This window comes from Natrix helvetica, assembly GCF_964273705.1.
Source record: "Natrix helvetica genome assembly, chromosome: 5".
Taxonomy (NCBI): Eukaryota; Metazoa; Chordata; class Lepidosauria; order Squamata; family Natricidae; genus Natrix; species Natrix helvetica.
Window position 1 is genome coordinate 143,880,285 of NC_138551.1, and position 27,214 is coordinate 143,907,498.

Here is a 27,214-nt window from a genome sequence, read left to right on the forward strand (position 1 = left end):
ATCCAGATTCACTTAATGACTGCACGGTTAACTTGATTCATTTAACAACCGTGGCAAAAAACAAAAAAAACCGGTTGTAAAATAGGGCGCGACTTAACAGCAGCCTTGCTTAGAGACAGGTTGGCTTAGAAAGCCACGGGAAATCTAAACAAACATACAAACCTGTTTCAGCCAAGAGTTGGGCTACTTTCTAGGAAGTCTCCACGCCTTCTGGCTGCATCTTCCTCTTCCTCCTCTGTGGGGTGGAAGCTGATTACATTCTTTGGGTGAGAACACGGGCTGCCAGTTTCCAAATCAGCCACCCCAACCCAGAAGGCGGGGTTAGAGTAGGCACCAGCCTATCAGATGGCAAGATAGAGAGGCTGAGCAGGTGCCCACCCCATCCTCTCCCCTTTTAAATCTCTCTCTGCAGCTCAGAGATGTTTATTCCAGAGCCAGCAACCCCCCCCCCCCCTGGAAGACAGGGGAAAAAAAACAACACCCCAGCATGGCTGAGCTGAGATGCGTCCAGCTTTCAACGGAGAAGGTTACCAGCACCATCTACATCCTGGGTACCGAACTCTGCCTGGATATCCGTGGGTAAGCATCTTTTTTTAAAAAAATATATTTTTATTATTTTTACATTTAAAAACAACGCAATACCGCGGAGTCGGAGTGACCATACATTCACATTATATACAGCTAATTTCAACCATTAACAATTAATCTACTTAATACATTGTCTATCCTTCTGTCCAATCACAATATATACATTTGTTCCAGTCTTGTCATCTTGTCTTATACCAATCATAAAATCTGTTCCATACTTCAAAATATTCTGATTCCCCTTTATTTTTACGTTCCAGAGTGAGCCTATCTGCTTCTGCACAGGCCAACACTTTTCTGATTATATCTAGCTCTGATGGTGTATTTTCTTTTTTCCAATGCTGTGCATAGGTTATGCGCGCTGCAGTTAATACATGTATAATTAGATAAAGTGTATCTTTCTTAAACCCCTCCGGTATTATGCCTAGGAGAAAAGTCTCTGGTTTAAACATAATTTGTTCTCCCACCATTTGTTCTAACCACGATTGAATCATTTTCCAATATTTTTTTGCCTCATTGCATGTCCACCACATATGATAGAAAGTGCCTGGTGTTTTTTTTACACTTCCAACAGTTTGGGGCCAGATTTTTGAACATTTTGGAAAGCCGTGCTGGGGGAAGATGCCATCTGTAGAACATCTTATAAAGATTTTCTTTATACGCCGTAGCCAATGTTAGTTTCTGATTAAGTATCCAAAGTTTTTCCCACTTAGCCAATTCCACATTGTAACCGAAATTTTTCACCCAGGTGACCATAGTGTCTTTGACATGTTCGTGGGTAAGCATCTTCTAGACATTCCCCTTCTGCAACTTTTTTTTGATTTACAGAAGAAAAGAAGAACTTAAAAGATGTTTTCTGTTTGGCAGGAGGCAGCTGAAATTTAGCAGAGGAAAAAAAAGGGGGGCGTATGTGTCTGTTCATTTCACAACTAGTAACCGTTGGGGAAAAGGGGGGGGGGGGAAGTAGTTCACTAAACAGCCTGAGAGCACCATAAGAAGTGAGCGAGGCATCTCAAAAAAGGCATAGGAGGCCCAGATTTCTAAACATCTCTCAGTGTTGGCAAGGAAGTCCCTCGACCAGGTAATCTGCAAGGGTAATTTGTTTTGCTATCTCAAGGAGTTCTCTGAAATGCTGACAGGAAGCAGAAAAAGTGCTTCGTTTCACAGAGAGAAAGGAAGGGCCCCGTTGAATTTCCATGCAGAATTGATGGCAACACAATCCATCTCGTTAGCCAGAATAGGATACGATAGGACAGCGATGGCGAATCTTTTTTGGCTCGCGTGCCATAAGTGGAGGGAGCGCAGGAAGGTGTCGTGTGCAGGCGTGCCGCACCCATAATACAATACCCGACCCCCCAGTGCGCATGCGTGCACTACAGGCGCGACACCCCCCCCCATTTTTTCATGCTTTTTTTGCCCTCCCCAGGCTCCGGAGGCTTCAGGGACCTTCAGGATGCTTCCTTGAAGCCTCCGAAGCAGTCAAAACGACCCTCTGAGCAAACCGGAAGTCACTTATGGTTTGCTCGGAGGGTCGTTTTAAGCGTTCCGAGACTTCAGGGACCTTCAAGAGGCTTCCCTGAAGCCTTCGGAGCATTCAAAACGACCCTCCGAGCAAACCGGAAGTCTGTTCCCAAACTTCCGGTTTGCCCGTAGGGCCGGTTTTTTGCGCTCTGGAGGCTTCAGGGAAGCTCATGAAGCCTCCTGAGGGCCTCCGGGGGGGGGAGGCTCTTTTCGCCCTCCCCAAGCTCCTATAAAGCCTCTGGAGCCTGGGGAGGGCGAAAAATGGCTTTTAAAAAGGGTGAACTCAGCTGGCCAGCGCGCACATGCACGCTGGCCAGCTGACAGGGCAGCGCCTTGCGTGCCCTGACAAATGGCTCCGCGTGCCACCTGTGGCACGCATGCCATAGGTTCGCCATCACTGTGATAGGATCTGGAAGGGACCTTGGAGGTAATAGAATAGAATAGAATAGAATAGAATAGAATAGAATAGAATAGAATAGAATAGAATAGAATAGAATTCTTTATTGGCCAAGTATGATTGGACACACAAGGAATTTGTCTTTGGTGCATATGCTCTCTAGTCCAAGCACCTGCTCAAGCAGGAGACACTAAACCATTTCTGAAAGATAGCTGTACAGTCTCTTCTTAAAAATCTCCAGCGATGAAGCACCAACATCTCCCAAGGGAAGAGGTTGCACTGGTTAATTGCCCTCACTGTTAGGTAATTTCTCTTTAGTTCCAGGTTGCTTCTTTCCTTGATTAATTTCCATCCATCGTTTCTCGTCTTGCCCTCGAGTGCTTTGGAAAATGAATTGGCCTCTTCTTCTTTGGGGCAGCCCCTCAAATCCTGGGATACTGCTATCCTGTCCCCCCCCCCCCCAGTCCTTCTTTTCTCTGGACTAGCCATACCCAGTTCCCGCAACCGTTCTTCGTATGTTTTCAAAAAACTATCGCCCACCCCTCAGATCGAGTGATAATAAGAAAGGTACTTGAGTGTGCAGAGATGGACATGGAGTTAAAGGATAGAGAAGAATTGGAGTATTATAAAATTTGGAATATATGGTACAATTGGCTGGAAGATAAAGTTACTATATAAGAAATAAGTAAGAAGTATATCAAAAGGAGAGAGTAAGGTATATATTTGTAAATATTGTTATAATTTAAATGAGCATAGAATACATAGAATAGTAATCTATATAATTGGAAACTATGTTAATATAAGTGACATAAGGAAACACTCTAACGAGTGGAACTGTGTGTTGTTTTTAATGTTGAAATATGTTTCATAAAAAAATGTTTTTTTTAAAAAGAAAAACTACGATCCTTTCCTTTGGCCTCTCTCTACGCAGTCCTTCTCTGTCTTCAAAACAGAAGGCAAAGAGCCATCCGCTACGTTAAAACATCTTTCGTTTTTGGAAAGAAAAACTTTATAGAAACTTAGCACCAACATTTCCCAACCCAAAAAGGATGAGAAGTTAGATTTGCAGTGATGGCGGGCAGCTTATTTTACAAAGATTCTGGTGGTTTTTGAATGTCTAAAAATAGTGGTAAAACCCACAGACTTTGTCCTAAAATATCCCCTAGGTCATTCAGTTACTTATCTCAAATTCGGATGGGAATAGTGGCAAAACTGATGAATATTTAAGTTCTTCCTCTTTCTGTTTGGTGATATATATATATATATATATATATATATATATATATATATATATATATATATATATATATATATATATATATATATATATATATATATATATATATATATATATATATATATATATATATATATATATATATATATATATATATATATATATATATATATATATATATATATATATATATATATATATATATATATATATATATATATATATATATATATATATATATATATATATATATATATATATATATATATATATATATATATATATATATATATATATATATATATATATATATATATATATATATATATATATATATATGAAGCTATTTGAGGTTACTGTACTTGTCAGGATTTATTAACACCTGTCAGTCTTAGACCGGGCTTCTTAAGCGGTTTTTGTGGTTGTGGCAGGGGTGAATGTGTGCGTGCATGCATGCGCTGAATAAACACTGGCTCTGATCAGCCTATGACAGTGGGGCACACCTTGGAAATGTCAGCTGCACAACAGAATCAGAGGAGGGTGTGAGAGAACCTGGGTGCAGGTGGAGGTGAAGGATCAGCCAATCTGTTGTCACCACAGGTGTGAATGCAGCGCAATCCATGCCAAAACCACGCACTTAAAAACTCTTGCATTGTTGGGTGGGCTCATAACCACAAAACCCTTAGGAATGTGATGGTCTTAAGATGATCTGCAGGGACCTCTAAAAGGCTCTTTTTAAAAACGAGTTTATAGTTCCTCCTTCTACCTTTGTTTTTTGACCATGCACCGTGAATAAAGACCTGGAGAACTGCTTTATTAAACCAAAGAACTAAATCTGGATTAGACGGGAACTAAATGTAGAGAGAGAAGACGGACAAAGCAGGAAACGGACCATTAAAAAAGAGAGCTAAATGCAGACGAAATGTGTTAACGATTGTCACCCAATGTCTGCTTCTACACTGCCATGTTTTCACCAGTCCTCGTTGCAAAAGATAAATTATAGTCACAATTTCCAGGGTCTTTCTTCGATGCTCAGTATCTTCCCCATCTCGGTATCTTCACATCAAGATTTGGTCCCAAGGGGGCTTTTTCCCAAAAAGGCAATTGGATTTTCTTATTTTCTTCAAAAAACATTTCACTCCCCATCCAAGAAGCTTCTAAGAGGGAAATGTTTTCGAAGAAGACAGGAAGAAAGTTCATTTGCCTTTTGGAAAAAGCACCTTCGGGATAACTAACCGTGAGCCTGGATGATTGAGAATTTCCATAGACATCAGGAAGTATTCCCAGTTTAAAATAATTGCTAATTGTTGAATTGTTGGTGGGATTTCCCTGGGTCAGGTTAGCTTGAAGGAAAGTAGCTTGCAAACACACTTTCAATTCTCTGTTCACTGCTTCAGTGTAAAAGAAGTGGCTAAAAAGGAATTTTGGATGTCAATTCTCCATTGCCAAATTCATTAGGGGTAGATTTTGCCAGAGTGGAATTAGCCAACGATAGAATTGGCTATGATATTTTAGAGGGCAGCTCCTTATTCCTTCAGTCGAAAAGTCATCTGGACATTAAGAGTCTAATCTCACCCACATTTATGCGGAGGTTTGCAATGGACGAACAGAACTATTCCTGGGGCAGAAAGCATTAAACGGAGGCGTGGAGGATATAAAGGGACGCTCAGGAGGATATAAAGGGACGTTGAGCTTGTCGATCAAAAAGGTCAGCAGTTCAGCGGTTCGAATCCGTAGTGCCGCGTAACGGAGTGAGCTCCTGTTACTTGTCCCAGCTTCTGCCAACCTAGCAGTTCGAAAGCACGTAAACAATGCAAGTAGAAAAATAGGGACCACCTTTGGTGGGAAGGGAACAGCATTCCGTGTGGTTTCGGAAGTTGAGTCATACCTGCCAAATGACCACGGAGACGTCTTCGGACAGTGCTGGCTCTTTGGCTTTGAAACGGAGATGAGCACTGCCCCCTAGAATTGGGAATGACTAGCACATATGTGTGAGGGGAACCTTTACCTTTAGGGAGGAAGCTGCATATCTTAAATCTCTTTTATAACAAACGGTGTCATTCCTTTTAGGGCAGCCCCGAAGACTGCGACCTCCTTCGAGATCTGGGCCTCCCATGGCCTGAACATCTACAAAATCGAAAATCAGATGACAAAATCGAAGGTCTGCTGCCATGACGCAAAATGGCCGCTGGACAAGAGCGTCAAATTCAGGGCCACCATGGATGCGCCAAGCAACCAAGTCGATGACGAAAAGGTGAGGATAGGAACGTAGACCAAAAATGGCTTCTCAGCCCCAACAGATACTGGGATTTGTTCTTCAGACCTACAAAGGGGATTTCCTGAAGGAAATCATCATAAATAAACCAGTGGAATGACTTACCTGCAGACGTTGTGGGTGCATATTATAAAAAACCAGGTTTTTAATAAGAGATCGGGCAACCATTTGTCTGAAAGGCTATAGGGCCGTGATGGCGAAGCTATGACACATGTGCCACAGGGGACACACGGAGCCATTTCTGAAGGCACGCCAGGCGTTGCCCTGTCAGCTCCAGCGCACATACGCACGCTGGCCAGCCGATTTTCAGTCTTGAATTTTGGCCGTTTTTCACCCTCCGGAAGTTCAAGAATGGACTCCCATTGCGCATTGGGCTCTTCTTCGCCTTCCGGAGGCTTCAGGGAAACCTTCTGAAGCCTCCGGAGGGAGAAAAACACCCCCACCGGCAGTCACGGAAGTCAATTCCTGAACTTCCGGTTTGCATGTTGGGCCATTTTTCACCCTCCTCAGGGTCCTAGAAAGCCTCTGGAGCCTGGGGAGGGTGGAAAACGGACCTACCAGGCCCATCGGAAGTCAGAAAACGGAGTGTTTCTGGCTTCCGGAGGGCCACTGGGGGAGCGGGGGAGGCCGTTTTTACCCTCCCCAGACTCCAAGAAAGCTGTGTACGCATGTATGGGGCAGCGTGGTCGTGGTGTCAAGAGTGCATGCGCAAGAGGCAGGGCGGGAGGGGGAATTAAATTATGGGAGTGGGAACGCAAGGGCGAGTGTGTGCGATAGTGTACGTTTGTGTGTGCTTTTGGCACCTGAGGCGAAAAAGATTCACCATCACTGCTACAGGGTCTTGAGCAAGGGGACTGGCTGGTTGGACTAGAAGACCTCCAAGGTCCCTTCCAATCCGTTATTCCCCAATAAGCCCGGTTTATGAAGTTCAGATATTGAGGAAGTGCTTAATCCTGCAATGGGAACCAGTGGAGAATTCTAACTAGGGAGACCAAAAAAGAAAAAACACAATGAATTTATTTGGTAGGTTCTCAAACTCCCCTCCTTCAGAGGAGCCTCCTCAAGACACAACGCAAGAATTGTTTTAAAAGTGAGTGAGATAAAAATGCAGGGTAAGGTTTATTAGAGTCGTGGTTAGAATGAAGCTAATTCTGCTGACTGCCCACTGCCAGCAGTTCGATCCTCACCGGCTTAAAGTTCACTCAGCCTTCCATCCTTTCCAAGGTTGGTAAAATGAGGACCCAGATTGTAGGGGACAATAGGCTGACTCTGTAAACGCTTGGAGAGGGCTGTAAAAGCAACTGTGAAGCGGTCTAAGTGCTTATTGCTATTTATCCACCACGAAGCAAATTAGAAATTTCCCAATTCAATGTTCCTTTGGGCACAGGGGCCCTGATAGATTATAAAGTTGAAAACAGAGGTGTGTTACAGAGGGGGGGGGGATTTTCAGGGGTGCCATCCCCAATATCCTTTGACTTAAATTTACTGTTTGCTGGTATATTGCAGATCAGGGTTTCGTACTACGAAGGTAACGGCAAGGTCCCCATCGCCAAAGCGATTCTGCATGTTACCGGCATAGGTAAGCTGGCAGGGATGCAGAGGCCTGGCACCGCCCAAAAGGTGAATTGGGGGAAGGGGAGGTCTGGAACTCAGCACATCTGGATGGGTGAACCCTGCCCTGATCAGACTGGCATTGAGCAGGGAAAAAGCAAAAGCAGACAGCTAACCAACATGGCCTGAGACACGCTTTTCTCACCGAAAAATGAGACTGGGGTGCAAGCAGAGACTTTGGATGGGAATCATGAAAAGATTCTTTGTTTTAAAACATTCCTCTCCCCCCCTCCTTTGTTTTCCTGCTGCAGAAATGTCCTTGGATGCTGATACAAACCGTTCGGGAACGGTGACAAAAGGAGGGAAACAAAAGGTTAGATTAAAATAAGATTTTGGGTTGGAGTAGAATGACAGGAATGAAAATACGTGCAACGTAATGCGGAGAGATTGGGAAACTGATGCCTTTGTGGGCTCTTTCTCCTGCTGGCAGGGGAGGGGTTTGCTAACCCATCTGGGACACACCTGGCTGGGGTGGTGCTGTAATGAACTCACTCGGTTAATTGCAATCATCTAAACGTAATGAATAAATACATAATAAATGAAATTGTCGCTGGATGACTTGGGAAGCAGACGCTGCTTTTCACAAGGGCTCCCGAGACCTTAGATTGGTCTTCTGACAACTTCTGGAGAAGATGGTGGTTATTTTTCATAGCCTCCACAAAGAGGAGGAGGAGGAGGAGGAGGAGGAGGAGGAGGAGGAGGAGGAGGAGGAGGAGGAGGAGGAGGAGGAGGAGGAGGAGGAGGAGGAGGAGGAGGAGAAGGAGGAACAGATCCGGGCTGGGGGAGGCAGAACTGAAGAGTGACCCAACCTTTGCTGATGTCCATCCTGACACATCTTCCCACCCCTGCAGGACCAGTGGACGTGGGGGCCGGATGGAAAGGGCGCCATTCTCTTGGTGAACTGTGACCGAGACAACCCTACAGCCGAAAAGGAAGACAACAAGGACACCCACCTGACGTCCAAGGAAGGTAGGCGGCAGCAGCCATTGTTAAGGGCCATTTTTTCTCATCCTCCGAAGCTTGGAGAGGTGTGGACTTCAACACCCACAATCTGTAAAAGACACGGTGATGAAGTACAGAGAGTCCTCAGCTGAGGACCGGTTGCATTTACGCTGGTCACAGAATGGGTGCTTGATGGTCCGTATAATACCCAAAAGTTATCATAAATGGTCATGCCGTCCTCTCATTGATCGGACACGTAAACAATTGTGAATAGTTGAGCTCATCAACCAAACTAAAGCCAGATTGTGTTTCATGAAAGTGTGAGGCCAGAAGTGAAGAGTTTTTGGCTCAATTGGAATTGAATGTTGTGGCCCGCCAATGGCCAGCAGATTCGGACAGTGAGGAGGGTTGGGGAGGAACATGGGCCGGTCCTGGAGTCTGGGGAAGGCTCGGATGAGGGCTCTGTGTCGGAGGCAGAGAGGGGGCCAGAGCCATATGCCAGTTATCAGCTGCCTTCAGAGGCAGACAACAGTGGGGCAGGAGAACAGCTGGAGCCTGTTCCTAGTGTGTGCATGCACAGAGTTGCCAGACGAAGGAAAGAGACTAAAGGACAGGAGTCGAATTGGGAGTAAGGCCACAGGTGGATGGGGAATGGCCCCTCCCAGAGGAAATAAAAGAGGAGAGAAAGGGGAGTGGAGTTTGCAGGAGGCAATTAGCTCGCTTAACTGGTTCCTGACTCTCTGAGACTCCTTGCCAGGTTCTGCAGATACCGGCCTGGCAGCTCTCCAAGCCAGATAAGGTCTGCGACTATAAATCCTCCTTTGAAAGACTTTTGCCGGCTGTGAATGAGCAGAATTCACATCAAATTAATAAAAGGTTTTTTTTGTCGCGACATGGAGTTTGTTTCGTGTTCTTGGGAAGCCTCGGTCAGAACATTGACTTGGTTCTCCCTTTTAGACCTGCAGGATATGTCCCTTATGATCCTGACAACTCAGGGACCTAATGAGGTTTTTGAAAACTACCAGCTGACTCTCCACATCTCGAAAGCTGATTGTGACAAAGTGGGAGTCTTCTACCGTAAAAGTAAGTGTTGAAGGCCAGCAGGCGGTTGGGCTTCAGGACCGAGGCTGAAGGCAGATTAAGCAAAGACCCAAAGGAGAATGTTTATCCTGGATTCTTTTAAGTAACTATGGTGTCCAGTTTTCCTTTTTATGCTCCTCACCTAGAGAAAACAAGGGAGTATTTTCGAGAGGATCAAGCCAATACCTATCTTCCTGGTCCTGCACCAAAGAGGAGGTCCATAATTTTGTTACGACAGATCAAAAGTTTGACCAACTCTCTGGTCACCAATGATAGCCAACCACAAGTTCCTTTAGATCTCAAAGGGTTAATGTGCTTGGGTTTAATTATGCAGATTGCTTAAAACTGCCACATCTGGATAAAGGAATGTATGTTTGCCTTCAAGAAACAAAGAAATGAATAAAACAAGATTGGGTTTTGATTTGCAGACAAGGAGAAGAAAGGTTACAAACACGTTCTAGGATCTGAAAAGATCTCCTACCACGTGGAACGGAAGCCTGGTCAAGTGGAGAGTGTTTTCTACGTGGAAGGGCTGAAATTTCCAGACGTTGACTTCTCGGGACTTGTCACTTTCCACGCTTCACTCCTGGAGCCCATCAAGAAGGTATTGGAGAACATCAAAGAGAACATGGGGAAGAGGGAGAAGGAAGCACCTTTCACAGGGAAATGGAGAAAGCATCTGGAATGCTTTTTCAATCGTCAACCTAGGACCTCTCTCTCTCTCTAGGACCTTCTTCACTTCTTCATTCATCAGCTATTCACAGAGCCCCCCAAAACTTACAGGAATTCTATTTTATTATTGTAGAAAGTCCAACGAACAGAATCTTGAAATCGTACATTTAAATTTCCTTTAGTAAAGAGGATTGGTGGGGATGCGGTGGCTCAGTGGATAAATCGCTTAGCTTGTCAATCAGAAAGGTCGGCAGTTCAGCGGTTCAAATCCCGAGCGCCACATAACGGAGTGAGCTCCCGTGACTTGTCCCAGCTTCTGCCAACCTAGCAGTTCGAAAGCATGTTAAAAAATGCAAATAGAAAAATAGGGACCACCTTTGGTGGGAAGGGAATAGCGTTCCGTGCGCCTTTGGTGTTGAGTCATGCCAGCCACATGACCACGGAGACGTCTTCGGAGAGCGCTGGCTCTTCAGCTTTAAAACGGAGATGAACACCACCCCCTAGAGTCATGAATGACTAGCATATAGGTGCGAGGGGAACCTTTATCTTTAAAGAGGATCAATGTGATATTATCTTAGCTTCTTTCTTACCACTCTTCCTTTTCTGGACTAAAGAGAATGTTGACCTCTCTGTTTTTTTACTCCAAGCTTAGCTCTGTACTCCTAAATCTTGTAACTTTTAAATGCGTAGATGCATCTTTCTGGAATTCAACCTATTTCTTGGTCCTTGTCTCCTGCTTTTTTTCTGCTTCAGGAGGTCCTAGAAACTTCCATTTTCACGGATACTTTGGTCTTCCGAGTGGCTCCATGGATTATGACCCCAAACACCTTGCAGCCAATTTCTGTTTACGTCTGCAGGTAAGGACTTATGGACCAACTTACATGTGTGAAGTTTTCCATACAACCACCATCAACACCTGGGCCTTTATCTCTCCTCTATTGTTGTCTTTTAACATCTCCATCTATTCCCCTGAATATCCAGTGTCGAGGATAATAAGGATTTTGTGGAACATATAAAGAAGCTTGCCACAAAAGCTGGATGCAAATTTATTATCAGCCCGGAAGACAAAAATGAGGACGACGTATGGATCCAGGTAGGTCACAGGCGAGAGGACATTTGGGGCAGGGTGTCTGTCAAACAAGATCCTGAAGCTACTGGAGAAGAAACGGGGGTAGTTCTTATCCTGTACATCTTCAGAAATAATTGGAGGTGCTTTTAACCAAGGCTAGGTGGCATCTCTTCCTCGTAGGGCATGCATCGGTGTGGTAACATCAAAGGATCGACTGAAATTGTTATCCATATACACGGTTCCCCAATTATTTTCACTCTGTTGCAATAAAAACTACGCCTATAAAGAATGTTTGTAGCTCAGGTGGATATGAGGGGACTTTGGTGTTCCCTGAGCTTCCTTGTTTTCTTGCAGACGTTTCATGACCCAACTAGGTAACACAATCAATGCTATGCTTTGATATGGCCTATAGGCTAATCAATAAAGATTATTATTATTATACGATTGTATCACAGCGGCCAGTTGTTTCGCCGGATTTGGCATTGATTACTAGTCGGGCCCCACCCAGGGGCCTAGGACGTCGTAACGTATTTTCGTAATATACGTGCGGATCCAAGCAGTGCAGCTTTTTGCATTTGACTGATGGTGATTTTGTCAATTTTTAACTGTTTTAAATGTAATTCCAGTGCTTTTGGAATAGCACCCAGTGTGCCGATTACCACTGGAATTACCACTGCTTGTTTGTGCCATAATCGTTGAATTTCAATTTTTAGGTCCTGGTATTTCGCGACTTTTTCATGTTCCTTCTCCTCGACCCTGCTATCACCTGGTATTGCGATGTCTATGATTGTAACCTTATTTTTCTCAACCAGTGTGATGTCTGGTGTATTATGCGCCAGTATTTTATCCGTTTGTATGCGAAAATCCCACAAGATCTTGACCATCTGACCCTCGACGACTTTTTCAGGCTTATGTTCCCACCAGTTTGTTGCTGTTTTAATGTTATAATTTTTGCACAAATTCCAGTGGATCATTTATGCCACTGAATTGTGCCGCATTTTATAGTCAGTCTGCGCGATTTTTTTTACAGCAGCTGAGTATGTGGTCAAAAGTTTCATCAGCTTCTTTGTGAACTCTACATTTGGCATCATCAGATGATTTTTCGATTTTGGTCTTAATGGCATTTGTGCGGATAGCTTGTTCTTGCGCAGCCAGGATTAGTGACTCTGTTTCTTTCTTTAATGTACCTGCTGTTAACCATAACCAAGTTTTTTCACTGTCCACTTTATCTTTTATTTTTTCCAGAAATTGGCCATGCAATGCTTTGTTCTGCCAACTCTCCATTCTTAATTTTATCACATCTTTTTTGTATTCTTGTTTCGTCTGTTGGGCCTTCAATAGATTTTTGTTCTTTATTTCGATTAATAGATGTTCTTGACTTTCTTTTAAATAATCAGCCAGTGCATGTTTTTCTTCTTCAACTATTTGCTTCACTTGTAATAATCCTCTGCCACCTGATTTCCGGGGTAGGTATAGTCTATCAATATCACCACGTGGATGTAAACTGTAGTGCATTGTCATTAGTTTCCTAGTTTTTCGGTCTAAAATGTCCAAATCAGTTTGTGTCCAGTTAACTATACCAGCTGTGTATCTTATAACTGGTATTGCCCAGGTGTTTATGGCCTTGATTGTATTTCCACCATTCAATTTAGATTTCAAAATTTTCCTAACTCTGTTGGTGTACTCTCCCCTGACAATAGTTTTTACTTCTCCATGCTTGATGTTATCCAACTGCAGAATGCCTAAGTATTTGTAGGCTTCATTTTCATTGCATTTAATTAGTTGGCCATTGGGCATTTCAATTCCCTCACACGTAGTGATTTTGCCCCTTTTTATGGATACAGTGGCACATTTTTCCATGCCAAACTTCATTGAAATATCGGTGCTGAATACTCGGATTGTGTTTGTCAATGATTGGATTTCTATTTCTGACTTTCCATAGAGTTTCAAATCATCCATATATAATAAATGCGAATTTTTTTCGGCTTCTTTGGCTGTTTGGTAGCCTAATTTCATTTTTTTAAAGATTACTGATAGTGGGATCATCGCAATGATGAAGAGAAGAGGTGAAAGTGAATCACCCTGGAAAATTCCTCGCTTGATATTAACCATTCCGTAGTTCTCATTTCCTACTGCCAACTCGGTTCTCCATTGTTTCATCGCCTTTTCAGTAAAGGATGTAATATTTTTGCTAATGCCAGTTGTTTCTAAGCATTTTATGATCCAACTATGTGGCAATGAGTCGAATGCCTTTTTGTAATCAATCCAGACCATATTCAAGTTCGTTTTTCTGTTCTTACAATTTTCTAATATTATTTTATCAATTAGGAGCTGATCTTTTGTGCCCCTGCTCCTTCTTTTGTTGCCTTTCTGCTCTACTGGCAAGATGTTGTTTGTTTCCAAATAATCCATAATGTTATCTGCAATAATGCCTGTGAGTAATTTGAAGGTTGTTGGCAAGCATGTTATTGGTCTGTAGTTTTCAGGTATTGTTCCTTTAGTTGCATCTTTCTAAATCAAGTATGTTTTTCCAGTTGTCAACCATTCATCAATTTGGCCATTTTGTAAAATCTCATTCAGTTGCCTGGCCAATATTGCATGTAAACTGGTCAGATATTTGAGCCAGAAATCATGTAATTGGTCCTTTCCAGGTGATGTCCAATTCTTTACTTTTCTTACTCGATTTTTGACCATCTCAGTTGTTATTTCTAATACTTGCATTTGTTTGTTGCCAATGCTTTTCTCAAAGTCATGTATCCATTTTGCTTCCTTATTGTAGTCCTTTGCATTTTCCCACAATTCTTTCCAGAATTCAACTGTGGCCTGCTTTTCTGGTTTTTGACTTTTGGTGTCACCATTCACATTAAGACTTTGATAAAAACGCCGTTGGTCTGATCGAAATTGCTGATTTTGTTTATATTGGATGATTCGTGCCTCATATCTTTCCATTTTCCTAGCTGTTGCTGTTATCTGCTGTTTTACAATCTCTACAGCTTCATTGATGTTTCTTGTATCCAATCTATACCTTCTGATTAGCTGATCTATAATTTTGTTGTTTTTAAGCCGTTGCTCACGCATGTTCTTCAAGTTGCTAGCATCTGCCCTTAATTTTTTGACTTTTTGTTCTAATCGGATTTTCCACTTTGGCTTTGATGCTTTTTCCGTTGTGTAACTAGGTGCTTTGATTTTAATGCCTAGTTCATTAGTGACTATTGCAGCTGCACTGTACATTAACTGGTTTGTTTCCAAGATGGATCCCGATTCAATTGTTGAAAGCACTGCATTAACCATTTTCATGATAGGGGCCAAAATTTTCTTAGGCACAGTTTTTAATGATGGTAAACATTGCCGTTCCTTATTAGACAGAAAATGCTCCATGATCTTGTCCTTCAATTCTTTTTGTTTTTGAGTTAGTTCATCAGTTGGTTCAGTGATAACTGGTTCTGGTGATAGTGTTGTTATTTCCTCCCCGACAGCTGCTTCTGGGAGTTCTCTTATGATTTCTTTAGGTGTGTCTTGAGTATCAGTTATTTCTGCTTGTGATGTTGTTTTCTTAGTTTTGCAATTTGCCTGAATTTCCTCAAGTTCAACTTCACTAAACACTTTATTCCGTGTAATAAATCGCCTTTGATCTGCAAGTCGTTGTTGTTGTTGTTGTTGTTGTTATTATTATTATTATTATTATTATTATTATTATTATTATTATCATCATCATCATCATCATCATCATCATCATTATTCAATGCTAGAAGGTTTGGGGTGTGCAGAGAGAAAGAGGAGGAGAACTATAGAGTCCTTGGTTCTCTCTGAGCTTGGTTGTTTTCTTCCAGATGTTTTCATGACCCAACTAGGTAACATCATCAGTGCTAGGAGGGAGTGCTATTTGCTGTCAGTTCATTCTGATGTCTTGCCTGTCTGTGTGGGTGGGGGCACTCTTAGAGATTCTTTAGTTGGGCTGCTTACTGGTGGCTCTTTAGTAGTTTCCAAATTGGGATATAAATGGACAGCAAACAGCATTCCCTACTAATACTGATGATACTGCCTAGTTTGGATAATAAAATGTCTGCAAGAAAACAAACAACGTCAGAGAGCAACGACCCCTCAAAACTATGCCTAATTTTTTTTTAAAAAAGAAGTAATTTTAGTAGATAAATCTGGATTGCTTTGCCCTGAGTTTCAACAGACTGAAATCCAAGCATCAATTTCTATAATCCGTTGCACACCGTAGAGAGGCAACACTTTTTTAAAATTTTACTTCAACCCTTCTGCCACTTTAGGACGAGATGGAGTTTGGCTACGTCCAGGCTCCCCACAAAACATTTCCGGTTGTCTTTGACTCCCCAAGAAACAGAGGCCTGGATTACTTCCCTTTTAAGGAGGTTTTGGTAAGTGGTTCCCCCCCCCCCATGCTTTGATCTTGGCAGCTCTGCATTTTATCCTCAACTGATCCTTACTGATGTTCCCTTCATCAATGATGAGATTGATAGGTCAGAAGGAGTGGAGCAAGTTTTATATGCATTTATCTAACTCAATCTCACAAACACAGCGAGGATAAAAAGAGGATTGAATAAGGTGTGTTTGATTTGACGCAACTGTTCGTTTTCCCTCCCAAGGGTCCAGATTTTGGGTATGTAAAACGGGAATTATCCTCCACGGAGTCTGAGTCTAGCCTGGACTCCTTTGGGAATCTTGAAGTCAGCCCTCCGGTGAACGTCAAAAGCAAGGAATATCCCCTTGGGCGTATCCTAATAGGATCCTCTTTTCCTAGGTAAGTGATGGCAGGAGGCCATAAGGACATTCCCACGTACCTGTGGTTTAAACTCAGAAGATCTCTTAAGGGTTCCTCTTCCTATATGGAAGTTCTGGAGAAGTTTGCCCTAGCATCCACACAGAATTGTACATCTCTCCAAGTTAATGACGTTCAGCCTTCACCGCAAATGTCAGTAGGGATGTCCATGGGAAATGTGATTATTCTCCTAGCAAGACTCTGTTGGAAGAAATGTCCTTCTGGATTCAGTGGGAAAAAAGACACTGGAAACATGGAGGCTGCTTGGAAAAATGGTTTTAATGGTGGACAGTATCACACGGATTGAGGTCCTGAACAGAAAAGGGGGACCCCATGCTTCCAGATGTTGGGTGAAGAAGAAAAGAGAGAGACCGAGATGCTGGAAGTCCCTGGTTTTTTGCCATCCCTGGGCTTTGATACAATACAATGCAATAGCAGAGTTGGAAGGGACCTTGGAGGTCTTCTAATCCAACCCCCTGCCTAGGCAGGAAACCCTATACCGTTTCAGACAAATGGCTATCCAACATCTTCTTAAAGACTTCCAATGTTTGGGCATTCACAACTTCTGGAGGCAAGCTGTTCCACTGATTAATTGTTCTGTCAGGAAGTTTCTCCTCAGTTCTAAGTTGCTTCTCTCCTTGATTAGTTTCCACCCATTGCTTCTTGTTCTACCCTCAGGTGCCTTGGAGAATAGTTTGACTCTCTCTTCTTTGTGGCAACCCCTGAGATATTGGAACACTGCTATCATGTCTCCCCTAGTCCTTCTTTCTATTAAACTAGACATACCCAGTTCCTGCAACCATTCTTTATATATTTTAGCCTCTAGTCCCCTAATCCTCTTTGTTGCTCTTCTCTGCACTCTTTCTAGAGTCTCCACATCTTTTCTACATCGTAGTGACCATGAGCTTGTATTCTGATGGGTTGTCAGACTCCCATGGGGCCATGCAGGGGCAACTCTCTAGGCTGTGCTTGAGTCCAGGTTTAGTTGAGCATTGTTTCTTCCCAGGTGCCCCTTTGGTGAGATGGGTAAAGAGCTAATACTATCATGTCTTCATCCCATCACACTGAAGCTGAAGGGGGGAATCTTTGTTATGTAGAATAGACTGGCTTAGGCCTTTTAACGGCCCCTTGACAAAGGCAGGAGCTATTAAGAGTGAGTCTGTTTCCTGCCTAAAAACATGCTTCTCTTCTCCATTTCTGATCCAGGGAAATATAATATTCTGCCTTTTCAATATTTCCCAGGATATTTCATTTTTCTAGGAGTGGGGGTGGGTTTTAACTTCCTACAACCCTCCCCAGGGACAGACTCGAGGAAAATCATGTGAAAAGCAAGCAGAGTGAAGATTTTAAACAAGGCTATGGAGACTTTTACAAATATATATATATTTTTCAAGGATTGTAAATTGGATGAAGAGGGATTTGAATAAAAGGGAAAGAGTCTTTGGTTGAAGGCCAACCTTAATTAAAAATAAGATGTTAAAACATCGCCTGTCCGGTTAAGTTTTGGGTTAATTCAATATCAGACACATTTATCACTGTGGCTTATCTTATAATGCATACTGTAATGACTTAGGGTATCCTTAGTAAGGTGGGTAACTTGAAATGGCTGAGTAGATAAAAACATCCTTTTCAAGTAGACTGCCAAAACATCTTAGGGGGATATTTACGCGAGCGAGATTCAAACAGCTTGACACAAGGGTCAGATATGGGAGATTCCATTCTATAGCCTACAATGAGCGTCTCTGCTTTTGCGGAGCGGCGGAGGTAGAAGGCCTGGCTCACATCCTATTGGATTGTTGCTTGTATAAGGGGGTGAGGGGCAGGTACCTTGGTCCATATACCAAACGGATGACCCATTGGGATCCCCATATCAAAACAACGTACCTTAAGTGCGCTCAGAACCGGAAAATAACATTTAACACAGCACAGTCCTTAAACAAAAATGGTTCGGTTGAGATCTGCATACGTGGGGACCGATTGGGTTAGATTGCAAGGGTAACACCGAAATATAACTTTATCATATTTTTATCTACATCTTAAATGATTGTGTTCTATTCCAATTTCATTTTAGACCGTATTTTATTCCGATTCGCATTTTAAATCGTATTTTATTCCAATTTCATTTTAAATCGTATTTTATCCCTATTTCATTTTAAATCGTCTTTTATCCAATTCCATTTTAAATTGCTTTTTATCAAATTTTTAGTACTCATTGGTTTCTGGAACTTTGCACTTTGATAGGACCCCCAAGGGCTAATCAATCAAGACTCAATGTCAATGACTTAGGGTGGCGTGAATCGATCCGTTTTGGTGCATTAACAAATCAGGGTTTAACACAGCATGAGAATTCAGATCCCACCCCCTTTTTTTTAGGAATGCCCCAATGTCCAAACTGGTCAAGAATTTCCTCCGCAGCCAAGTTGTACAATCTCCCATTGAACTCTACACGGATTGGCTCTATGTGGGACACGTAGATGAATTCCTCAGCTTCGTACCTGCCCCAGACCGGAAGGTATGGGTCCATACTCTTCTTTCAACCTTGAAAGAGCTTTAAGTGACCAATTTGCGCAATTAGTGAACATGTCAAGGCGGCTTTGGAGGCTGGTCAACAGGGAGAATTGTTTGACCTTCTGCATTTCCACCCAGGGGGGAAGCTCCTTCTATAAAGTGTCCCACCAGACGAAATTGGATGAAATACGGTTGTATTTACAGTATTCACTACCGAGAGATGTTTTGTTTATGGGAAACCCTAGCCCAGGGGTCCCAATCCCTAGTCCTTGAACTGGTTCCGGGCTGCGGCATGCCAGAAATCAGGAGCAAAGCCCCATGGATGGGATGCAGGCAGCACACGAAACCACGCCCACTCTGGTATGCGGAAATCCCTCTCTCCACAGAACTGGTCCTTGGTGCCCAAAGGCTGCCCTAGTCCCTCTTATCCCCTCAAAGTAATTGACCTAACCAAATATTTCAACTTCCCATTCTTAAGTGTTACCAACTTAACTTGCAGTGATTCACTTGACAGATGTGGGCAAAACCCACAACAAACTTCTCACTTAGCAACATAAACGTTGGGCTCAAGTGTGGGCTGGTAAGTCGAGGACTACCTGTCTGTTAGGCTTGAACAAAAACAGGCCAAGGGACGAAGGATCTCCATTTCTCCGTATTCCAGCAGGGCGACGTTTGCTTCTTAAAGAAGGCAGAGAGATCCCCACCGGATCTCTCACCAGCAGGGCAGCTCAATTGGGTTGGCCGACTGTCGCACTTTCAAGGGTGCCAGAGGGCAGCGCCCAACCCAGGACTTCCTTCGCTGCTCCCAGGAAGCTGCAAGCTGGGCCATAAGGGGAAGGTGCCTGCGGGGTCGTCGGAGAGCCAAGCTGGCTGTCACTCGATGCACTGCCCGGCTCGTTTGCCCATCTGGCTTTCCCGCCTCCTTACCAGGCCTAGGAAAGTGGCGCAAAGAGCAGCCGAAATGCGCCACTTCAGTGCCCGCTGGGAAGCCGCCGCCGCCAGCTTTCCCGCCACCTGCCATCGCTCACCTTTACGACCGGCTGAAGGGCGAGCAGCACCGAGCTTCCAAGCGGCGACTCTCCTGTGGCTGCATCCTCCCCAGTGGCGTCTCCGAGGGCTCCCGCTTCTTCTCGTGCTCCCTCCTCTTCTTCCAACTGGGCAAAGCGGACCTGCTTCTTCATGCCCCCTGCCGCCATATGTCTATACACCGGAGGGCCGCCGCTGCAGAGCCGGGTAGGCGACATGTAACCGACTAATCCCGGAGCCGGTGGCATCTTGGCAGGCGAAAGGAGCACCTTGAGACTACACTTCCCAGAAAGCACCGTAAACCAGCTGTTTACGGTGCAGAGGCTGTTGCTGCAAAACGCTTCCCTTTTCACACTGAGGTTGGAGAATGCTCCCGTTGGCTAACATCCGGCAAATTAATTCCCCTCTCCAGTTATTGATTCTAGGCCCTAGAGGTCTTAGGCGACCCCTGTGAAAGGGTCATTCGACCCCCAAAGGGGTCGCGATCCACAGGGTTGAGAACTGCTGTGTTAGAGTGTTTGCAGCGTGACTACTATTAGGAGCAAAACACAACACACAGAGACCTAGACATTTAACAGTGGTTTATATGCAACATATAAGTGGTAGCAAATACCTGACAAGCAACCTTCTCCTGAACTCTACACGGAGAACTTAGCAATAGATACTGGACACAAGGAGAGAGATACTCCCTCTCACGGCCTCCTTTATATAGACACCTCTTAAAGTGGTAAAGACTTGTGTGGCCCCTTCGTAGTCTTAAACTGGCTATACCAATGAGGATTCATCTTCATTGCATCAGCCTTACATCTCATCAGCTTTACAGGGTTCTTTTTTACTACCAAAGGACTAACAGAGTCGGAAGGGACCTCGGAGGTCTTCTAGTCCAACCCCAAGGAGGGATATTCACAAGGATCAGGTTTGAGCAGATGACTGTTTTTAAGGTGTATCTCTGATCCAGCTGTTAATCTCTAGGGTTTGCGAAGACGAAGAACCGATTCAGCATCAGGGCTCTACCACAGAATACCTCTTCCCTAACCACCTTGAGATGAGAAAAGGCTGAAATAACTTACCATTCTTCTCCTCCGCACAATGGATGAAAAAAATCTGATATGGCGGTTAAAGTTTCTGGCTTTTCTGCCCTGCGTGAAGCTTCTTCCGATCTGCTAAATTCTCATTTTGATACTGCTAGTCCTCTCTCTGTCCTGTAACCTTTTCCCACCTCTCTGCCTTACTCCCTTTCTTACTCCCCCGTTCAAGGGTTTCCGCCTGCTGCTGGCCAGCCCAAGAGCCTGCTTGGAACTGCTGGAAGAGAAGGCGAAGGAAGGCCATGGGAAAGCCAAAATGCCTGAAGGTCAGTGGATCCTTCTTTCTCCTGTGTAGCAAATCAGGACTGGAACAACAGATAACCGAGAAAACAAATTTTCCCAATGGGTGCTTCATTTTCTACAAAGGATGAGGTCAACTGTTGGGCTGGGTTGCATTAATATGAGTTGTGTTTCTTCCTTCCAACATGTTTTCCCCACTAGGAACAAGCCAGGCAGTGACGTGCGGTGAGGTTAATGGCTGGTGAGGCTGGTGACGTCATCAGGAAGGCGGGAAATGGGACCACGTGTGCTGGAGGCACAAATTTCTCCCTCCGCAGCTCCCGGGCGCGCACGGACGGAGGTAGGCAGAATGGCGCCGAGGCGATCCGGCAGGCGAGTGACTGAGGATCAGGCTGCCTCGCTCGCTCTTTCGTCCGCCCGGATCGCCTCGGCGCCATTCTGCCTACCTCCGTCCGTGCGCGCCCGGGAGCTGCGGAGGGCGGAGGCAGAAATGTTGTCGGCGCTCCCAAATGACATCATCCGGAAACGCCGACATTTCTGCCTCCGCCCTCCGCAGCTCCCGGGCACGCACGGACGGAGGTAGCCACAGCAACACTGAGGCGATCCGGGCGGACGAAAGAGCGAGCGAGGGAGCCTGATCCTTGGTCGCTCGCCCGCCGGACTGGCTCGGCGCCATACTGCCTACCTCCGGCCGTGCGCGCCCGGGAGCTGTGGAGGGCGGAGGCAGAAATGTTGTCGGCGTTTCCGGATGATGAAGGCACAAAAGCAACTGTCGACTGTCGCTTTCGTGCCTTCGTCATCTGGGAGCGCCGACAACATTTCTGCCTCCGCCCTCCCCAGCTCCCGGGCACGCCCGGACGGATGTATAATATTATAATATTATATATATATATATAGTATATAATATTATATAGTATTATTTCATGAAGAGAGGTGAGGCTCTGCCTCCCTTGCCTCCCCTGACCGCATGTCCCTGAAGCCAGGACTCTAAACTTACAATAAACAACTTTATTATGGAATACTTACAATAGTCCTTCTCGCCAAGCACTGGCCTTCTAACTCTAATTTTAACAGATTCACAGAGTTGGAAGGGTTCTTGCAGGTCATCTAGTCCAACTCCCCCCCGTCCCGCTCAAGCAGGAGACCCTACAGTCCAGTCTCTTCTTGAAAGCCTCCAGTGATGAAGCTCCCACAACTGCCAAAGGCAACTTCTCTTCCAAGGATTGATTGTTCTCACTGTCAGAAAGTTCCTCCTTCTTTCTAGGTTGACTCTCTCCTTGATCATAAGGCTGCATAAACAGAGGGATAGAATCGAGATCATGTGAAGGGTTAATACCACTTTATAATGCCTTGGTAAGGCCACACTTGGAATACGGCATCCAGTTTTGGTCGCCACGATGTAGAAAAGATGTGGAGATTCTAGAAAGAGTGCAGAGAAGAGCAACAAAGATGATTAGGGGACTGGAGACTAAAACATATGAAGAACGGTTGCAGGAACTGGGTATGTTTAGCTTAAGAGAAAGAAGGACTAGGGGAGACATGATAGCAGTCTTCCAATATCTCAGGGGTTGCCACAAAGAAGAGGGACTCAAACTATTCTCCAAGGCACCTGAGGGTAGAACAAGAAGCAATGGGTGGAAACTAATCAAGGAGAGAAGCAACTTAGAACTGAGGATAAATTTCCTGACCGTTAGAACAATTAATCAGTGGAACAGAAGTTGCCTCCAGAAGTTGTGAATGCTCCAACACTGGAAGTCTTTAAGAAGATGTTGGATAGCCATTTGCCGGAAACGGTATAGGGCAGGCATGTCCAAAGTGCGGCCCGGGGGCCAAATGCGGCCCTTTTTCAAATTTCAAGTGGCCCGCAGCCTCTTCTCCCCACTGGAGTTATTTGTTTAGTCTTTCATAAAATACTGTATTTTTCGAAGTATAAAGGTGCATCTTTTCCCCCTCAAAAAAGAGGCTAAAAATCTGGGTGCACCTTATACACTGAATACAGCATTTTTTGCCTCCCAAAACTCTGCCCCCTTCACCAAAATGGCTGTGCATAGCCTTTAGGAGGTTTTCAGAGTGATCCTGGGGGCTGTGGAGGGCATAAATGAGCAAACAACGGCCCGTTTTTTGCTCAACTTTGCCCCCCCCCCCAGCCCCCAGGAGCACTCTAGAAGCCTCTTAAGGGCTATTCATGCCCTTTTAAAAAAAGGTCCGTTTTCACGAAAAATGGGCCGTTTTGGGGAGAGTGCAAAAGCTTTTTTTGCCTCTTCAAAATCTTGGTCCGTCTTATACTCCGAAAAATACGGTAGTTAATTCGCATTTAATGTTAAGGGTTCAAAGAATGTCAGGCTGAATGATCGGCCCCACACATTTTCACCTCATCAAATCTGGCCCTCCTTGCAAAAAGTTTGGACACCCCTGGTATAGGGTTTCCTGCCTAGGCAGGGGGTTGGACTAGAAGACCTCCAAGGTCCCTTCCAACTCTGCTATTGTATTGTGTTGTGTTGTGTTGTGTTGTGTTGTATTGTATTGTATTGTATTGTATTGATCAGTTTCCATCCATTATTATTCCTTGTCTGGCCTTCGGGCGCCTTGGAAAATAGCTTGACCCCCTCCTCTCTGTGGCAGCCCCTCAAATATTGGAAGGCTGCCATCGTGTCTCCCCTGGTCCTTCTCTTCACCAGACTAGCCAGGCCCAGTTCCGGCAACCGTTCATCGTATGTTTTATTCTCCGGGCCCCTAATTATCCTGGTTGCTCTTCTCTGCACTTTTTCTAGAGTCTCAACCTCTTTTTTATAGTGTGGTGACCAAAACTGGATGCATTACTCTAGGTGCGGTTTTACTAAGGCTTTACAGAGTGGTATTAGTAATATAACTATAGGTTAAAAGACAGATGCAAACAAAAAAACTCAAATCGTTTTCCTTTTCTCCAATAGGAATTGAATTTCGGAAAGGTGATCGGCAGCCTCGTCCCATATCAGAAATCATTGCTGACGGATTCATAAGAAAGTGGAACAAACACTGCCAAGTAAGATCCCATCTATTCCGCTATTCAATCTGGAGACCGAGTGATCCAACAAAGAGGATGAAAGGATTATTCCTTGTTCTGTTCAGATGCTGATGGACTTACCTAGTCAGTAAAACATTAAAGCAAGGGTCATACATGAAGATGGACCCCCCCTTCCAATCAAAGGGGGTCCTTAGAATAGTTTGCTTAGTGACCGTTTAAAGTTATAACGGCACTGAAAAAAGTGACTTAGGGATCATTTTTCACACTTAGGACTGTTGCTGCATCCCCCATGTGATTTGCGTTCTGATGCTTGACCATTGACTCGCATTTACGACGGTCTCAGGGCCCGAGGATCATGTGATCCGCTTTTACGACCTTCTGACAAGCAAAATGGGGAAGCCAACAACTGCCGTGATTCGGTTAACAAACGCTGCAAGGAAGGTCATAAAACGGAGCAGCACTCACTCAACCAATTTCTCACTTAGCCGCATACATTTCGTGCTCCATCGCGGTCGTACGTCGAGGAGCGCCTGCATGGAAGTTGTGGTTTTACTGGCAGTCACTTTGTGGGCACTGAATTATGAATATTTTGAAATATTTAATATTTTGAAATATTCTTAAAAATATTTTAAATATTAATATTTTTAAATATTTAATATTTTAAATATTCACATTTTAAGCATTTTAAATATTAAAATTTTAAGTGTGGCCTCTCCCTACTCCTTTTTATAATTTATTTTTTTTACTTATTTATTTTAATTTGTCAACAAGTACAAGGAAACAAGTAGAAAATTGCATGAAAAAAAAATGGCACAAATAAGCAAAACATAGCCGTAAACCAGGGACGTGCGGTCATTGGAGGCAGGGGAGGCAGAGCCTCACCTCTCATCATGAAATAATAATATATAAAATAATAATATCCACGAGGGAGTTTCATATATATAAGAGGAAGAGGAGGGAGGAGGAGGAGTGCGTGCGGGGTGGTGCCAGCTGGGCAACCGGCGGAGGTAGGAGGGTTCTCGGAAGCGCCAATAACCTTCCTGCCTTCGCTGTACTTTGCGCGCTCCTCGTGACTGCAATCGACGTCCAGAAGTGGCAGGGGCTTGATGACATCGCCGCAGCTGCCATGCGCGGACAGACGGAGGTAGCCAGAGTGGCGCCAAGACAGTCCGGCGGACGAGCAACCGAGGATCAGGCTGCCTGATCCTCCATCGCTCGCTCGCTCGCTCGCTCGCTCTTTCGTCCGCCCGGACCCCTCGGCGCCACTCTGGTTACCTCCGTCCAGCCGCGCCCAGCAGCGACGTCGGCGACGTCATCAAGACGAAGTGGCTTGGAGGCGAAGTGCTTTTCAGTGCTTTTCTGTGCGTCTGGCGTTTAGGTAGATAGCCGGATGTCCTAAACGCCAGATGCACAGAAAAGCAGTAAAAAGCAGCTGCTTTGGGGAGCGCGAGCCGGCGGAGCGCGTTCAGGAAGGCGGGGAATGGGATCACGTGTGCTGATCCATTCCCCGCCTTCCTGAGCGCGCTCCGCCAGCTCGCGCTCCGCGATCCCCAACAGCAGCTGCTTTTCTGTGCGCCTGGCGTTTAGGTAGATAGCTGGATGTCCTAAACGCCAGACGCACAGAAAAGCACTAAAAAGCAGCTGCTGTTGGGGAGTACAAGGCGGCGGAGCGCGCTCAGGAAGGCGGGGAATGGGATCACGTGTGCTGGAGACTGAGGCAGCCTCAGCCTCCAGCACACGTGGTCCCATTCCCCGCCTTCCTGATGACGTCACCAGCCTCACCAGGCGTAAACCTCACCGCACGTCACTGCCGTAAACACATAAAAAGAGTACATATAAATGTGACAGTAGGACAGGGACGGTAGGCACGTTGGTGGGCTTATGCACCCGCCCCCTTTACGGACCTCTTAAGAAACTCGTAAGGTCCATGGTAGACAGCTTAAGGTAAGAGGTATGGGGGTTATCCTTGCTTTATTTCTCCTTTCCGCATCCTTTCGGGCTTTTCTGGAAAGATTAGTCTTTGCATGATGTGTCTGAAATAGAATAATTTGAACCTACTCATGTATGTGAGCAGTAAACAACATTTTTTGCTCTATTGCTGAAATCGTTTTTCCTGCAATCAAGGTTAGAACGGTTGACATTTAGTTTGCATCTATGGATAGCCCTTGTGTTATTGCCGTTGACATAAAAGAAGTCATGAACAGATAGGATGTTATGGCCGATTATCTTGGGCCCTAAGCTCGGGTCGGAACATAGACGGCGTGGTTCAAGGTTCTCCAGGCCTAAACAATTTTCACTGAAGCTTCTTACTTCCCTTTTCAGAGGTGTATTGATTGGAACAAAGACATCCTTAAAGAGGAGCTGGGCCTGGAAGAGGAAGACATCATTGAGATCCCTCAGCTTTTCCATCCTTATCTCGAGTTGTCTGAGAATACCATTTCTAAAGGGGTCAACGCTTCCGCGGAGGCTTATTTCCCAGACATGGTAGGACTCCTGCCCCAAATGTGTTTTGAGAAGAACTGTTGTGGCCTGCCAGTGGCCAGCGGATCTGGCAGCAGATTCAGGCAGTGAGGAGGGTTGGGGAGGAACATGGGCCAGTCCTGGAGTCTGGGGAAGGCTCTGGTGAGGGCTCTGTGTCAGAGGCAGAGAGGGGGCCGGGGCTGTCTGACACTGCCTTCAGAGTCGGAGATCAGTGAGGAAGATGAACAGCTGGAGCCTGTTCCCAGTGTGCGCCTGCGCAGAGTTGCCAGACAAAGGGAACAGCTCAGTGACCTGCGGTGAGGTTTATGGCTGGTGAGGCACTGACGTCATCAAATGATCATCATGAAGGGAAGACTGTGACAACTTTGATCTTTGCAAGCGGGCAAGCAAAATACCCCAGGATCACGGTGGCAGGGACAGAAACTCCTTCCGCTGCGCTGCGGAGAAGAGCCACGCTGTGCAGGAGGCTCCTCAGTGCCTGCCTCAGATCAGCGTGAGCCGCGGTCCCCTTCATGTTGGCTCAGGAAGGAGGGGAATGGGACCGCGTGTGCAGGAGGCTCCTCAGCTCTAGCCTCAGATCAGCGCGAGCCATTCTCCTCCTTCCTGAGCCAACATGAAGGGGACCGCGGCTCGCGCTTATTTGGGAGTAAGGCCACAGGTGGATGGGAAATGGCCCCTCCCAGAGGACATAAAAG

At 45.0% G+C, this 27,214-nt stretch overlaps 1 protein-coding gene across 1 annotated transcript in view; it reads left to right on the top strand.

Moving 5' to 3' along the window:
* Positions 1–487: 487 nt before the first annotated feature.
* Positions 488–27,214, top strand: part of LOC309392731 (protein-arginine deiminase type-1-like) — a gene marked incomplete at its 5' end in the record, with an annotated part of 29,116 nt that continues 2,389 nt past the window's right edge. The window contains 15 exons of the mRNA XM_081954157.1: positions 488–579; positions 5,811–5,994; positions 7,522–7,594; positions 7,878–7,939; positions 8,478–8,595; positions 9,526–9,651; positions 10,077–10,252; positions 11,074–11,177; positions 11,302–11,413; positions 15,667–15,774; positions 16,003–16,157; positions 18,549–18,687; positions 20,967–21,060; positions 23,965–24,056; positions 26,361–26,522. Of these exons, the coding sequence (XP_081810283.1) occupies positions 488–579; positions 5,811–5,994; positions 7,522–7,594; positions 7,878–7,939; positions 8,478–8,595; positions 9,526–9,651; positions 10,077–10,252; positions 11,074–11,177; positions 11,302–11,413; positions 15,667–15,774; positions 16,003–16,157; positions 18,549–18,687; positions 20,967–21,060; positions 23,965–24,056; positions 26,361–26,522 (1,797 nt within the window). The remainder of the gene's footprint in view (positions 580–5,810; positions 5,995–7,521; positions 7,595–7,877; positions 7,940–8,477; positions 8,596–9,525; positions 9,652–10,076; positions 10,253–11,073; positions 11,178–11,301; positions 11,414–15,666; positions 15,775–16,002; positions 16,158–18,548; positions 18,688–20,966; positions 21,061–23,964; positions 24,057–26,360; positions 26,523–27,214) is intronic.